This window comes from Acinonyx jubatus, chromosome B2 (genome assembly GCF_027475565.1).
Source record: "Acinonyx jubatus isolate Ajub_Pintada_27869175 chromosome B2, VMU_Ajub_asm_v1.0, whole genome shotgun sequence".
NCBI lineage: Eukaryota > Metazoa > Chordata > Mammalia > Carnivora > Felidae > Acinonyx > Acinonyx jubatus.
Genome location: NC_069385.1, coordinates 10505147 through 10517329, shown reverse-complemented (window position 1 = coordinate 10517329; position 12183 = coordinate 10505147). Strand labels below are relative to the sequence as shown.

At 43.4% G+C, this 12183-nt stretch overlaps 2 protein-coding genes across 2 annotated transcripts in view; both read right to left on the bottom strand.

Annotated features, from left to right (window-relative positions):
* Positions 1 to 6797: 6797 nt before the first annotated feature.
* The window catches only part of TMEM242 (transmembrane protein 242), a 29576-nt gene continuing 24190 nt past the window's right edge, over positions 6798 to 12183 (bottom strand). Inside the window, exon 4 of the mRNA XM_015073073.3 lies at positions 6798 to 7323. Coding sequence (XP_014928559.2) covers positions 7225 to 7323 — 99 coding nt within the window. The 3' untranslated portion in view covers positions 6798 to 7224. The remainder of the gene's footprint in view (positions 7324 to 12183) is intronic.
* LDHAL6B (lactate dehydrogenase A like 6B) overlaps positions 6798 to 12183 on the bottom strand; it is a 29339-nt gene continuing 23953 nt past the window's right edge. Inside the window, exon 5 of the mRNA XM_053222043.1 lies at positions 6798 to 7323. The gene's annotated coding sequence lies outside the window, so the exon portion shown is untranslated. The remainder of the gene's footprint in view (positions 7324 to 12183) is intronic.

Here is a 12183-nt window from a genome sequence, read left to right as displayed (position 1 = left end):
GTAACTCACTGTGAACAAGGACAAGGTTTGGGAAGTGACTCCCCAGGGCCGGGAAGGATGCTGCTAGCTGAGGAATGGGCACTGGGCACAGCTCACGGGCCACACGGGGGATCCCAGAATGCAAGCGTCCAAAGAGGCTTGCAAAACCACTCATATACTGGCTTTTGTTCAGAAAGAAAAGAAAGGCAAATTTGACCTGCCAATATGCTGCTCACCTGAGTCTCCTTTTGGAGAGCGAGGGCTGGGCTTGGGGTAGGATCCACCCAAGTGACCCCTGGAGACAACATGAACAGGTTTGCACAGGGGGTGGTGTAGGACACTTGGAGAAACATGAGAAGTCATCAAAAACCCAAGGATTGTGACCCCCACCCCCCCCCCCCGCCGGCCTTGACCTTCTGCCGGTTAAGGGGTTGGTAAGACTTCCGCCAGCTTGGGGTAAGCGTTCCTCTGCTTATGAATGGGGCCACACGCATGTCTTGCTTTCACACGTGTTCGTGGAGGAGGTGGAAGACAGAAGGAGGTGGAGAAAGTCTGGGTGGGCCAGAAGACGGGTCGGGAGGGAGGTGTGGCCTCACCTTCAGGCGACTGCGGAATAAAACAGAAGGGGAAATGGAGGGGACAGGGGCAGTCCCGGGCCACCTGCGTGCCCCTCATCAGGGCCAGCAATGCTCGTACCAAATCTTGTGTTTAGCAGGGGTTCACCTGAAGTTACCAAAGGGTTCCAGGAATGTTTTCTGGGGCAGACCAAACAGGCGCAGGCACTCGGCTACCCGTGTCCCGCCGCTGCACTTACCTCGGGAACTGATCACTCATCTTACGACTGGGGACACCTCTTTTTGGGGAAGGCGTCGGCCTTCTGGCCTGCCCTGTCGCTGACCGCCACTGAGTACGAACGCTGACCGGAGTGGGGTGATGTAGCTCTTGGGTCAGCGAACAGCTACCACGAAAGGGTGATTTTGAAGTTTGGAGCCACAGAGAATAGTCACTGTACCCGGTCAGGACGGCTCAGGGCCTGTTGAGACCCTCAGCCTGCCGCGTATTTGAGAGAGCGGGTTTTTAATTTTAGTTCTTAAAGCCCAGGCACGGAGTGTGGCATCACACGTTGATACAGGAAGGGATGATGTTAACCTGCCAGCCCGAACTTTTCTAATAACTCCCACGGCCTCCCGGCAGGCACAACCCAAGAAAACCAGCTGACCCGAGGGTTTGTCATGCTGGGTAATTAATGTGTGATGGCACTCAGCTCAGAATGATTTAGTGACTAACGAAAAAGTAAGATGTAACGTGGAAGCTTACATCAAAGGGACAAATTGGGTAGATTAGGTAGAATTATTGGACTACTTTCTGGGGCATATTAGGTTCACAGGGGAGCGGATGGTGGGTTGGTTCCTGTCTCATTTCTTCGGTGAACAAGTCCATGCCCAGGTGACCCCGGCCACGGTGATTCTGTGTGGTCTCCCCACTCCTGGGTACTCTGAGTGAAACTTCAGCACCGGGTGTCTGGCTACAAAAGAAAACTCTCCACTCCGAGGTGAAAGAGGCCCCTTATTTCTAGATGCTGTTGCTAGAGAGTGAAGTTTCCAAAATGAAGTGAGAAGTGCCAGAGATGATTTTCCGAGATCTTTTGTTTTCAGAGGATGCTCCCCAATCCAGAGGTCTCTGGGGGCCTGACCAGGTTCTACAAAGCAAGATTGCCACCTTCTCCTCGCCAGACACAGGGTCATCCTGAGTAATACTTGTTCGTATGGCTCTTAATCTTATCTGTTTCTTATCTGCTCAGTACGTCAGAGTTGGTGAGTACATTAGGATCTTGCTTTTAGTTTTTAGTTAAAAAATTGTTTAATTTTTATTTCAGAGAGACAGTGTGAGTGGGGGAGATGGGAGAGAGAGGGAGAGAGAGGATCTTAAGCAGGTTCCATGCTCAGCATGGAGCCCGATGTGGGTCCTGATCCCACGACCCTGGCACCATGACTTGAGCCGAAATCAAGAGCAGGATGTTCAACTGAGGCGCCCCAATTTTTAACTGTTGGACCATCTGGTCATAAGACGGAGTTAGAAACCCCTGCAAGGGCCCAGGACCTGCCTCAAAAACTAATTTTTCATCATCCTGATGGGATTTTTATTTTCTTGAGTTTTGGTGGCTGAGGTCAGGGTGGTCAGTATGGATGAGAAGGCAAATGTCAGCTTCGGCAGAAGCTGGAGGTGTGGTCTTGGACGCATGGACCCTCTTCCCAGTGAGGAAGTCCCTCCCTCCCCGCTCCTCTTTTCTTCCTTCCTCCTCTCTACCCCTTTCCCTTCCCTCCCCACCTCCTTCCGATGCGCATAGTCCTGAACCTGAAGAGTTCGCACGCAAGGAGGAGCGCCCGCTTCTGGGTCGGGGAGGCAGGTGTCAAGGTCTCATCTGACCTGTTTTCAACCTAGTCCTTTACTCTCTGCTCCTTTGGTAATATTTGGAATACCGAGAAGTTAAAGCAAATGGATTCCTGTGGAGAATATGGATTCCACCCCCAACTCATTGTTAGTAGACATGTCAGAGATGTTGAATTTGGACAGTTCCCACGGGAACATCTTTGGCTGTGAGAGATATTTGGAAAGACACAGGGAAAACTGATGTGCAAGAGGATTTGTTGAGTCAGAGCCCCATCTTGCAGGCTGAAGTGCCATCGACCTCCAACTCTGGAGAAGCCTGAATAAGGTCCAGGGGCCCTACGTCCATGCATTCTCGACTGCCGGGGTGGAGCCTCCCTCCTCACTTACTGTGGTGCATAAAAAAGTCTTGCTCTTAAACAAGGAGTTGGTAAGCTTGCTGTTGTACTGTTTCCACAGATACTTTACTGCAATCTTCTGTAATAAGCATCTATGAGGAAGGTCAGGGCTGGCCCACGAGCCAGCTCAGGGCAGAGGGTTTCCTCAATCACTCTCACCTTTTGCCAACAGGTCTTATTTTAGCTTTGCATGAGATTTACTGTGCTAGAATTTTCTTAGCTTTGTAACCTCCATCCCAACTAAAGGATCTCTAAGTAGCTGTGGCCACTGTGGACTGAAGGGAGCTGGAAGGACAGGTGAAGGTGGCAGTGGTCATGGTCCACCCTGGTAACCCTCCAAGTTCTCCAGGTGAGGATGTCTACCACTGGGGCTTTGCTCAGAGGGATTTGGCCCCTAGAACAGGGACGATTGGAGAGGACAACCGGTAGCAATAAAATAAAAATAAACACATTCTCATCACCCGGGTTGGCAGAGCAAAGGGACTCCACAGAGTTTGACACAACTCAGTAAGGACTTCCTGAGCAAATCCAAGCTTTCTTTTATACTCACTTCTGTCCACTTGTTCTTTTCAGACAGCGGGTCCACGCTTGCTGGAGACCCAAGTCCACGGTCAGTCACCTGGACGTGTCTGGTGGATATCATCTGTCAGGCTGCAGACCTGGGCCCCCACGCTGAGCCCGAGACATCAGGCAGGGGCAGCGCGAAGATGAATTTTGCAGCGTTTTCAGACGAGCAGGTAGTAGGTGTTTCGTAAATGTGCTAAGCTTCTGCAGTCTGCCTGATTGAGCTTTTTAAGAAAGTCGGTTAAGAATGGCCTTTATCCTTCTGTCACTGAGAGCACTCAGATGATCTCTAGCCTGCTTTCACTATTGTTTTGTTTTCTTTTTTGAGTTAAGGGATCATGCCTCACCAATGTAAGAAATACATTAGGTTCTGAATCACTTCGCTACGACTTGGGCAGAAGAGTTGAACTCTGTGCACTTCTTGGTGACTGCTATTCTCATTTTCTCCCAAACCGAGTTATCTTCCATCAGGCAAAATTTGCTAACGGTCTCACTCATTATCACAGATTAATGTCACTGCTTGCGAGAGATGCTTACTTTCCTCTTATATAAGCACAGCCTTTGATAATTAATTCTGATAACACCAATATAGAGACCTGAATACTTGACATATTATTCGATGACTCTTGGCAGAAAGAAGACTATCTCACTCGAATGTGATAAAATACTATAAAAATCTGCATTTTACTACCTTTCGTAAGGAATTTAACTATTTGAGAAATAATTTTACATTTTACCTGGCTGATTTTAATTTATACTTAACTATTTGCTTTTTTTTTTTTTTTAAAGAAGATACATGAAAATAGGTGGCAATATACAACATTCTCCATGAACCAAACTTAGGAGAGATTAAATTTTGCCCCAAGTGAAATAGCTAAATTCAGTGGATTTTAATTACTTTTGTCCCTATGGGCTTCTTTTTTTTTTTTTTTTTTTTTTTTTAATTTCTTATATTTTCCCCTTAGGTTGCATGATTAATTTGCAAGCTGAGTCCCATACTGTCCATGAAACTAAGCAGAACATAGGACAGGTGAGGTGATTAGATGCCACCTTTTGACTGAGCACTGAGAAAGGTTTTAGCCAACATCTGTGTCACTGCTATGGAACAAGGGTCACCTGCGGTCACGCCTCAGCTCTGCAGGGGCCCGGAGGTGGCTGACTCAAGCTCTGGATCATTAGAATCCCTGTTTTGTGTAGACATAGGCTGGTAGGCGTCATGTAAGGCAGTTCCCATTTTTTTCATTCTGGGGTTGTTTGGAAATCGTATTTTCTTGACTCTGAAAATAACAGCTGCCCATGGATACATTTTTACAGGGCAGCAATAACTTAGCAGAATACATTTTTTTCTCTTGAATGAATCCCGAGGCCTTGGAAGTCGCCCCTCCCTGCCCACTACATTTTCTCTACATTGCTTTCTCTAATAGCTCTTTCGGTGCTGAGAGTCTAAACGTAAAGCTTACACTCAACCAGCGTAAGCAACGTTCTTATGGAAAGCCGCCTGAATGTTGGCTTACACGTGAAATGGAAATGGCTTGTGTTATCCATCCTTTAAAAAATTTCTAGTGCTCAGCCTCCATGAAATGGATTGCTTATGGGGAGATAATGTCTGTTCTATTCCTTTTTAAGTCTGTGAAAAATGTCATCCTGGTTAATAGGGTGATTAAAACTCTTTATGCTCCAGGAGATAAATGTGATTATGTTTGTCATACTCTACCCAAGATAAAGACAGCAAAGAAGGCAAACTTGAAATTCCATAACATTTCCTCTCTTCCATATCCAGGAACATTCAGAACTCAATACACAGATGGTACTTCACATAAAGAATAACATTATCTGTTAAACATTTTTCCTTTCCATTAACCAATTTAACAATATGCCTCTGGTATAAAAGGAATAGACAAATGACTAAATCTTCTGAAATCTGAGTTCTTACTGTAGAAAAATACCACGTCAGTCATATTGCTTGTTTTCCTTTTAACTTTCATCTTTGTTACTTCACTTCTGCTTTTAAAATGCAACTGGGAGTCTGTCCCCATCAACCTTCCCTCTGTGGGTGATTCACGATCGTTCTTATGGGAGCCCCCTTGCCATCCCTCAAGGACAACAGACGTATATGAAAAGGGTAAACAGAAGTCTGTATCCAAACATTCATGCCTTGAGGCCTCCCACAAGCCAGACCCTGTGGGAATGGGGCCCACCAAGCTCCTAGACACAGGCCATAATATCAACACAACCTGTTCCTTCCTTTCGTTCAAAGACTAGAGATCTTTTCTTAGTTAAAAATGAAAGCCGAGTGAAAAGTTTTTGCTTCTCCATATACCCTGATAAATTCTGCAATCCCTTCCTTGTAGTCTTGAGATTTTTAACAGGTTACATATGAATCCCAGATGCTGCTTACACCTGTTTAATTAGTTAACAATATGGCAATTTTAACAGGGTAAGCTGGCCCAGAGAAAAATGTTACATTATGCACTTGACATTTCACTTAAAAATTTTCCTTAGAACTAAAAGGTTTCATTACAACAACAAAAAAAATTAAATATACTTTATTAAACCTGATTGCTAATTAGAGCCTAAGTAATTATAAAGAAGTTGCACAACTGGTACCCAACCATATTTTTCTGGGTATACTGACATATGAAAGTACTTTTCTTTTTTCTTTTTTTTTTTTAAGATTTCTTTTTTTTATTTAAAAAATTTTTTCAATATATGAAATTTATTGTCAAATTGGTTTCCATACAACACCCAGTGCTCATCCCAAAACGTGCCCTCCTCAATACCCATCACCCACCCTCCCCTCCCTCCCACCCCCCATCAACCCTCAGTTTGTTCTCAGTTTTTAACAGTCTCTTATGCTTTGGCTCTCTCCCACTCTAACCTCTTTTTTTTTTTACTTTTCTTTAAAGAATGTTAATTTCAAATAAAAATAATTGCGTGCAGACATTTTTCTCTGTTTTCTCGAAGAGATCATGGAGGACAGGAAAGGGCTGGGTGTGCATAGAAGAATTTACCAGTAGTTTCATCAGGGAGGCAGTACTGACTACTTAAAATTGAGACTCAATACTCAGGTAACTTTCTGGTTCAAAATAATTTGTTAAGGTAGGTGATAATTGGACTCTTTTTACATTGACAATTGAGGTAAAACAACAGTCAATGTTGAGGGACACAGAACCAACTTCTCAAAAAAGTACATTTTATATCCATGGTATCGTATTATTTTAGCATGACTACTTTTCCAAGTTCTCATGATCTGTTACTGGCTTCTTATCTATGCACAAGAATTTCCAGAGCCTTGAGACGAGCTCATCAGCGACTAATTAGCACGTGCAAAGCCAGGACAGCAAATTCAGGACAACAGAGCCACACCTGCTACCTGACAAACAGGGTTTACCTGTTACCCTGTTGCTCTGGAGTCGGCCTAATAGGAGTGAGCTTTCCAAGCCCTGACAATCACATACAGACAAGAAACGCTGTTGAAAGTCATTTAATTAGACACATTGAGGTACTAAGTGTGGTTAGGAGTCTGTCTATAAAGATTTTCCATCGTATGTTATTATACATTTTTTTCAGGTACAAAACTTGGCTTCAGCTGTTATAAACAGACGTACTTCTCCTGGGATCTTCTCCACAGAGAGGTTATCCATATGATTATTTTTAAATAGTCTTCCCAGTTTTGGGAAAACCTTAGGCACACGCATGCCCATGTGAATTTTAAAGTAAAGTGCACAGACTGGCGGCCTCCTCTGTGGACACTGAGCGCCTTCTATCCCATGAATTCAGTCAACAATGCACATGTTCCTGATGATAAATCAATCGAGGCCCCTTTGCTTCTGTGGCATCTCTGAAGCCACCCTTTCCAAAATAATCGTTTTAGACTTCCCTCACCATGCTTATCTCATTTGGATTTCAATGCTTCCTCCCACTCAAGAGTCGATTCGGAGTTCTTGGGGATTGCTGGAAATATTGATTGCATTTTGCTTCGAAAGTCTTTCATCTAAAAGGAGGAAAAAAAATCAGTTATCAAAATTAAAAGAGCCAAAGCAATTAGAGACAGACTCTGTTGCTGCTGGGATGATACTTCATCGCTTGTGGGTACCATAAAAAGTAAAGACTGTGCTCCAGCTACCTTGAGAGGAAATGAGATACACCTCCATTCTTCTTCCAAGTGGTAATCTATTGAGCCTTAAATAACATAAAACACCACTCTGAATCTGGAAGGCAACGTAATCTAGACTGTCAACCCTCCATGATATCTATTTCCTACCAGAAGAATGCTATGTTTTGTTGGCTTTTTCATATATAAAGATGCAGCTGAGAATGGAAGTTGTGTTTGTCTTAAACACACTGAGGCCATTCGTAGAAGCATTTTGGAGCTAGAGGAAAGAAGTAGAGAGAAGAAACTTAGTAAGGGTTAATAAAGAATGCATCAGAGGACGGCAGATAAATTAGAATGTTCTCATATGCCAAACGGCATTGAAAGCTCTGTGTAGAGGTTTTACCAACAGAGGTTGACTTGGAACCCGAGAGTCACAGCAGGGGCTAGAAGATCTTTAATAGGAGCGTCAACCTGGGGCACCTGGCTCCCCCTGCAGAGCACACCGTCCTAAGGGAGGACGGATCATCTTTGCATTAGATAGTGCTGGCTACGCACTTTTGATTCACGGTTTTAACCTGTCTGGTCCTGTCATGAAGATACTTCAGCACTACTGTGCAGCATTACAGTATTCTCCTCGGCCGTATCCTGACTGTATTTCTCAAAGATACAGATCTCTTCAATCAGATGTGCGAAGCACCTCAGACTCATCGACAACACCAAGACATCTCTTGGAGTGGTTATGTTGGGAGTTGGCTAATATACTTTTCTTATATCGCTGCTTATTTATTTCACTTTATTTTGAAGCTGATTCCTTACTTTGTTTCTAAACTCAGCAAGTGCATCTTGCTCAGGACTTGTAAATTCCTAGGCATTCACTCCAGTCACCACAGCACAGCCTCTGCCGCCAGATAGATCTGTCTCTACTGGGGAAAACTCCTGTCTCTAAGCCGTAGTTTCCACATGTGTAGAAGGGAGATAACTGCCTGCTTATAGGGTTGTGAGGATTAAGTGACATAATACACGTAAAGCACAGCACCTAACACATGGCAGCACTCAATATATATTGGCCATTGTCATTATGGCATCACCAAAGTATGTGCTGGATTCCAAGAACAAAGTTCATACGGACATAAATAATATGGTAGGTTGGCTAAAAGCATTACTTTATAGTTCTGTATCATTTTGGTTCAACTATTTTGACATTGGGGGATACATATGGTTCTCTGTTATATGTAGTCTATAGGAGGTCCATGCCAACCATCTTTTAACGTTTGGGTCCCAGACACCAGTCCTCATTACACACACATCCATGGCATGGGTATCTCTCCCTAGCCCCATCTTCCATGCAACTCTTTGGTTTGTACTGTGACTAATCCTTCATAACACGTTGTCACCTAGACACAGTACTGGGGAGGGATTGGAAATGTAGCTCCAAATAGCAGTTCTCAAATAGTGTCATCATTTTGGTTGCCATAATCACAGGGAACTTCTATCTGCACTGGAGGAGGGGGGCAGATTCTAAGTATCTAGAATGGCCACAAAAATAATTGTTGCTTTGTCCAAAATACCAATATATAGCCCCACTGAGGCATCCTTTTTGCATAGACTTTCTCAGTTCCAAGACGTCTCTGGCCAGGATCTGCTTGTGCTGCCTCTTCTTTCCCTTCACCTTTATGGCTGAACATCTGTTACAACTAAATCCAATGACAAAGTTTTCAAATGGAGTGTCAGAGAGCAAGGACATGAAGAGGATATGCCATTCTGCCTTCTCAGTGATGTAGAACATGGTCAGTTGCTGAGAAGAAGGTAGGAAACGCAGATGTGGTCTGGGTAGGAGTAAAGGGTGGCTGCTATTCAGCAAGGGGGGGGGGGGTCATGTTGCCATTTTGTCTTCTTGGACTGATTTTTTTCTTTTCTTTCTTTATTTCCCAAGTATTGTATCATTCACCTGTCCCCAGAGTCATAAATGAGTTACTGACCCACTAGAAGAAATTGTATCTGAAAAAGAGCCAAAGAAGGATAGACAGACTTTGAAGAGGGGTAAAAGAAAGGAGGCAGATGGGATAAAGAACACCATTCGGGCCTCTTTAATTTTACAGCTGTAGAAGAGGAAACCCAGAGTCTACACTGAAGTTATAAAGAGGGCCTCATGTTACTCTAAACAATGGGGTTCCACAAATTTTTAAGCTTGTACTATTTATGTATATGGATAGGACACGAAAACCTTCAGGATTTTCCCCCCCTGTATTAATTTCTGATATGCAGTTCAGAGGTGTTGGTGTTATCGGTGATACGCTATCACAGGTCAACAGAACATTCTCCTGCTTAAAACTGTGCTTGAAAAAAGATTTAGGGGTTGAGTAAATTCAAGCAAATTTGATTATAAACCAATGAACTGAATTCCACAATAACAATGACAGCTATCGGCACAAACCATCCCCTACCCTGTACCCCACAAGTTCAGTGAGGACGGGACAATGTTGGGAACTAGAGATCCAGTAACTCAGTTTTACTCTGAAGCATTTTCCAAGCTCTGAGCTCTTACCTGCTGTCTTCCTTTTCCCTCTTTCCTCTGACTGGGGAGAATTTTTCCCTGGCTATGGGTCCCAGGGCTACGCTTCTAATCAGGGCCACTGTGTACTACACAACTCCAGGCGCTGCGCTCCACAAAGACTAAGAAAGGAATGGCACCCCCCAAGGCAATGAGCCCACTGCGCAAGAACCTCATCCCTAAGTCCCACTGATTGTGTCCAACAGGGATGGGTTGTAATACCGTCAGAAAGTATTACTTTCTAAGGCAGCAAGCCTTGAATATGTTGTCGTGACAATTGGGAAATGTATTACAAGTAATTTGTTACTAACATGGACATTCTGAAGACTGGGTATGATTGACTTTTTAGATGTTAGAATGGCTTCAAGATTATGTCTCTAATAATGTTATTCTCACGCACACTGCAATAGTTGTTTGAAGGGCCATATAGCCAGTAAGCCAGGAGAGAAACATGGGATACGGCTGCACATTTACCATGCATGTTTTGGCAGGGAAAAAACAACATGAAGGTTTTTGGTCTAATGCGTGGTGTGCTGAAAAACTCCTTAAAAGCCCAAGAGATGTACCCAATTAGAGAAAACCCTTACCCTTAAGAATAGTATCTATTCTTAAAAAAATAAGCAGTTGTTGGAATTAAAAGCTCCAAGTTGTATAATGTCTTTGCCACTGACTAGCTCATTTGGCTTCAGCTGCCTCTTGCAGGACTCCGGTACTGGAGGTAGAACGATGAAAGCGTTATAGGACCGACAGTCATTTTGAAGAACCTGGAAATTCAGCTTCTTCGTAACACAGAATAAGACAATAACTGTTACTTGAACAGGAATAATAATGGCTGCCGTATGAGATTACCTATGTGTCAGGCACTCTACCAAGCATCAGGCTACTATTTAGTCTTTACAATTCTTTGTGGCAGAAATGAGCACCGCCACTTTACATATGAGAAACCAGAAGTCAGAGAGGTTGACCCATCCATGGTGACATGCTTTCTAAGTACAACTGACTGAATGATGTCCAGGGATCTTTCACCATAGCCACTCTGATTCTGTGACCTGGAAAGACTTGGTACCTCTATAGCCTCTAATCACATACCAGCTTTAACTAAAAATGACTCTAAAAGCACATGTACCTCTTACAATGGCTACCATTTTATTTAGAATGGTATGGCAGATTATTATTAATGTTCACTGATAGCCAGTAGTCATGTACTTCCAGATATGGGGGGGGGGGTTATACTTCTCCACCCTCTTTAAGTTAGGTACCCACATGACTAGTTCTCACAAAAGAAATGTGCATCACTTCCAGGTTGAAGCATTTAATTGCAGGTGTTTCCAGGCCATTCTTACCTTCCCATAGAAATCATGGAAACCTGGGTTACTATGGCGGTGCCTTAAGATCAAAGCAATCTGAGGTACAAAGCCACCTGTGGAGGACGGCTCCCCTAGAGATTCAAGTAAACCCACAGTGGATTTAATGAGAGAAATAAACCTTGAGCCACACATTTGGAGACTGTTTTTCACTGTAGCAAACCCAGCCTACTCTGACTTGACATAGTAAAGAGAATTACAAAATAGACCTAAGGCGTGCTCTGATCCCCTTCAAAATTACATTAATCTTGGCTGAAACATGGCTGAATAAAAACTCAAGGGCTGGACAAAGGGGAAGAAGAACTCTGTGCAGTTAAGCTTAAAAAGCTCTTAGAATCGTCTGGAACCAAACCAACATTCTTCCCACTTTCAGAGCTGAGCACATCAATTAGTCCCATTACATGACACCGCTTCCTGGGTAGTCAGAACATTTCTAGATGTTTCCAATAAAATAGTATGGGAGCTCTGATCAGTATGGTAAAGGGTCATTTTTGGGGGTGGATTGCTGTCCTGTCTACCTGGTAAAATTCAACTAAGCAGGACCGGTTTTATTTAGAGAGGAGATGCTGGTACCTTTCCATTTTAATTAGCTTGGCTTATGTCCATATGGATCCTGAAATATGTTTGAACATACCATATTACTTATTTAATACTCAATTGCATCAAGAAGGCTAACACGAATTTGAAAATCGTTCTCATTTTCTACGTTATTAGTACATCATTTAGGTAGAGGTCAGACAAGCGTCTTCACTTTCTCCTAAACCCTCACTGTATCACATGCAGAAAGTCTAGAATCTATAGTAAAGTCAATTGATTTAGGAATAAAAAGTGAATGTGTAACTT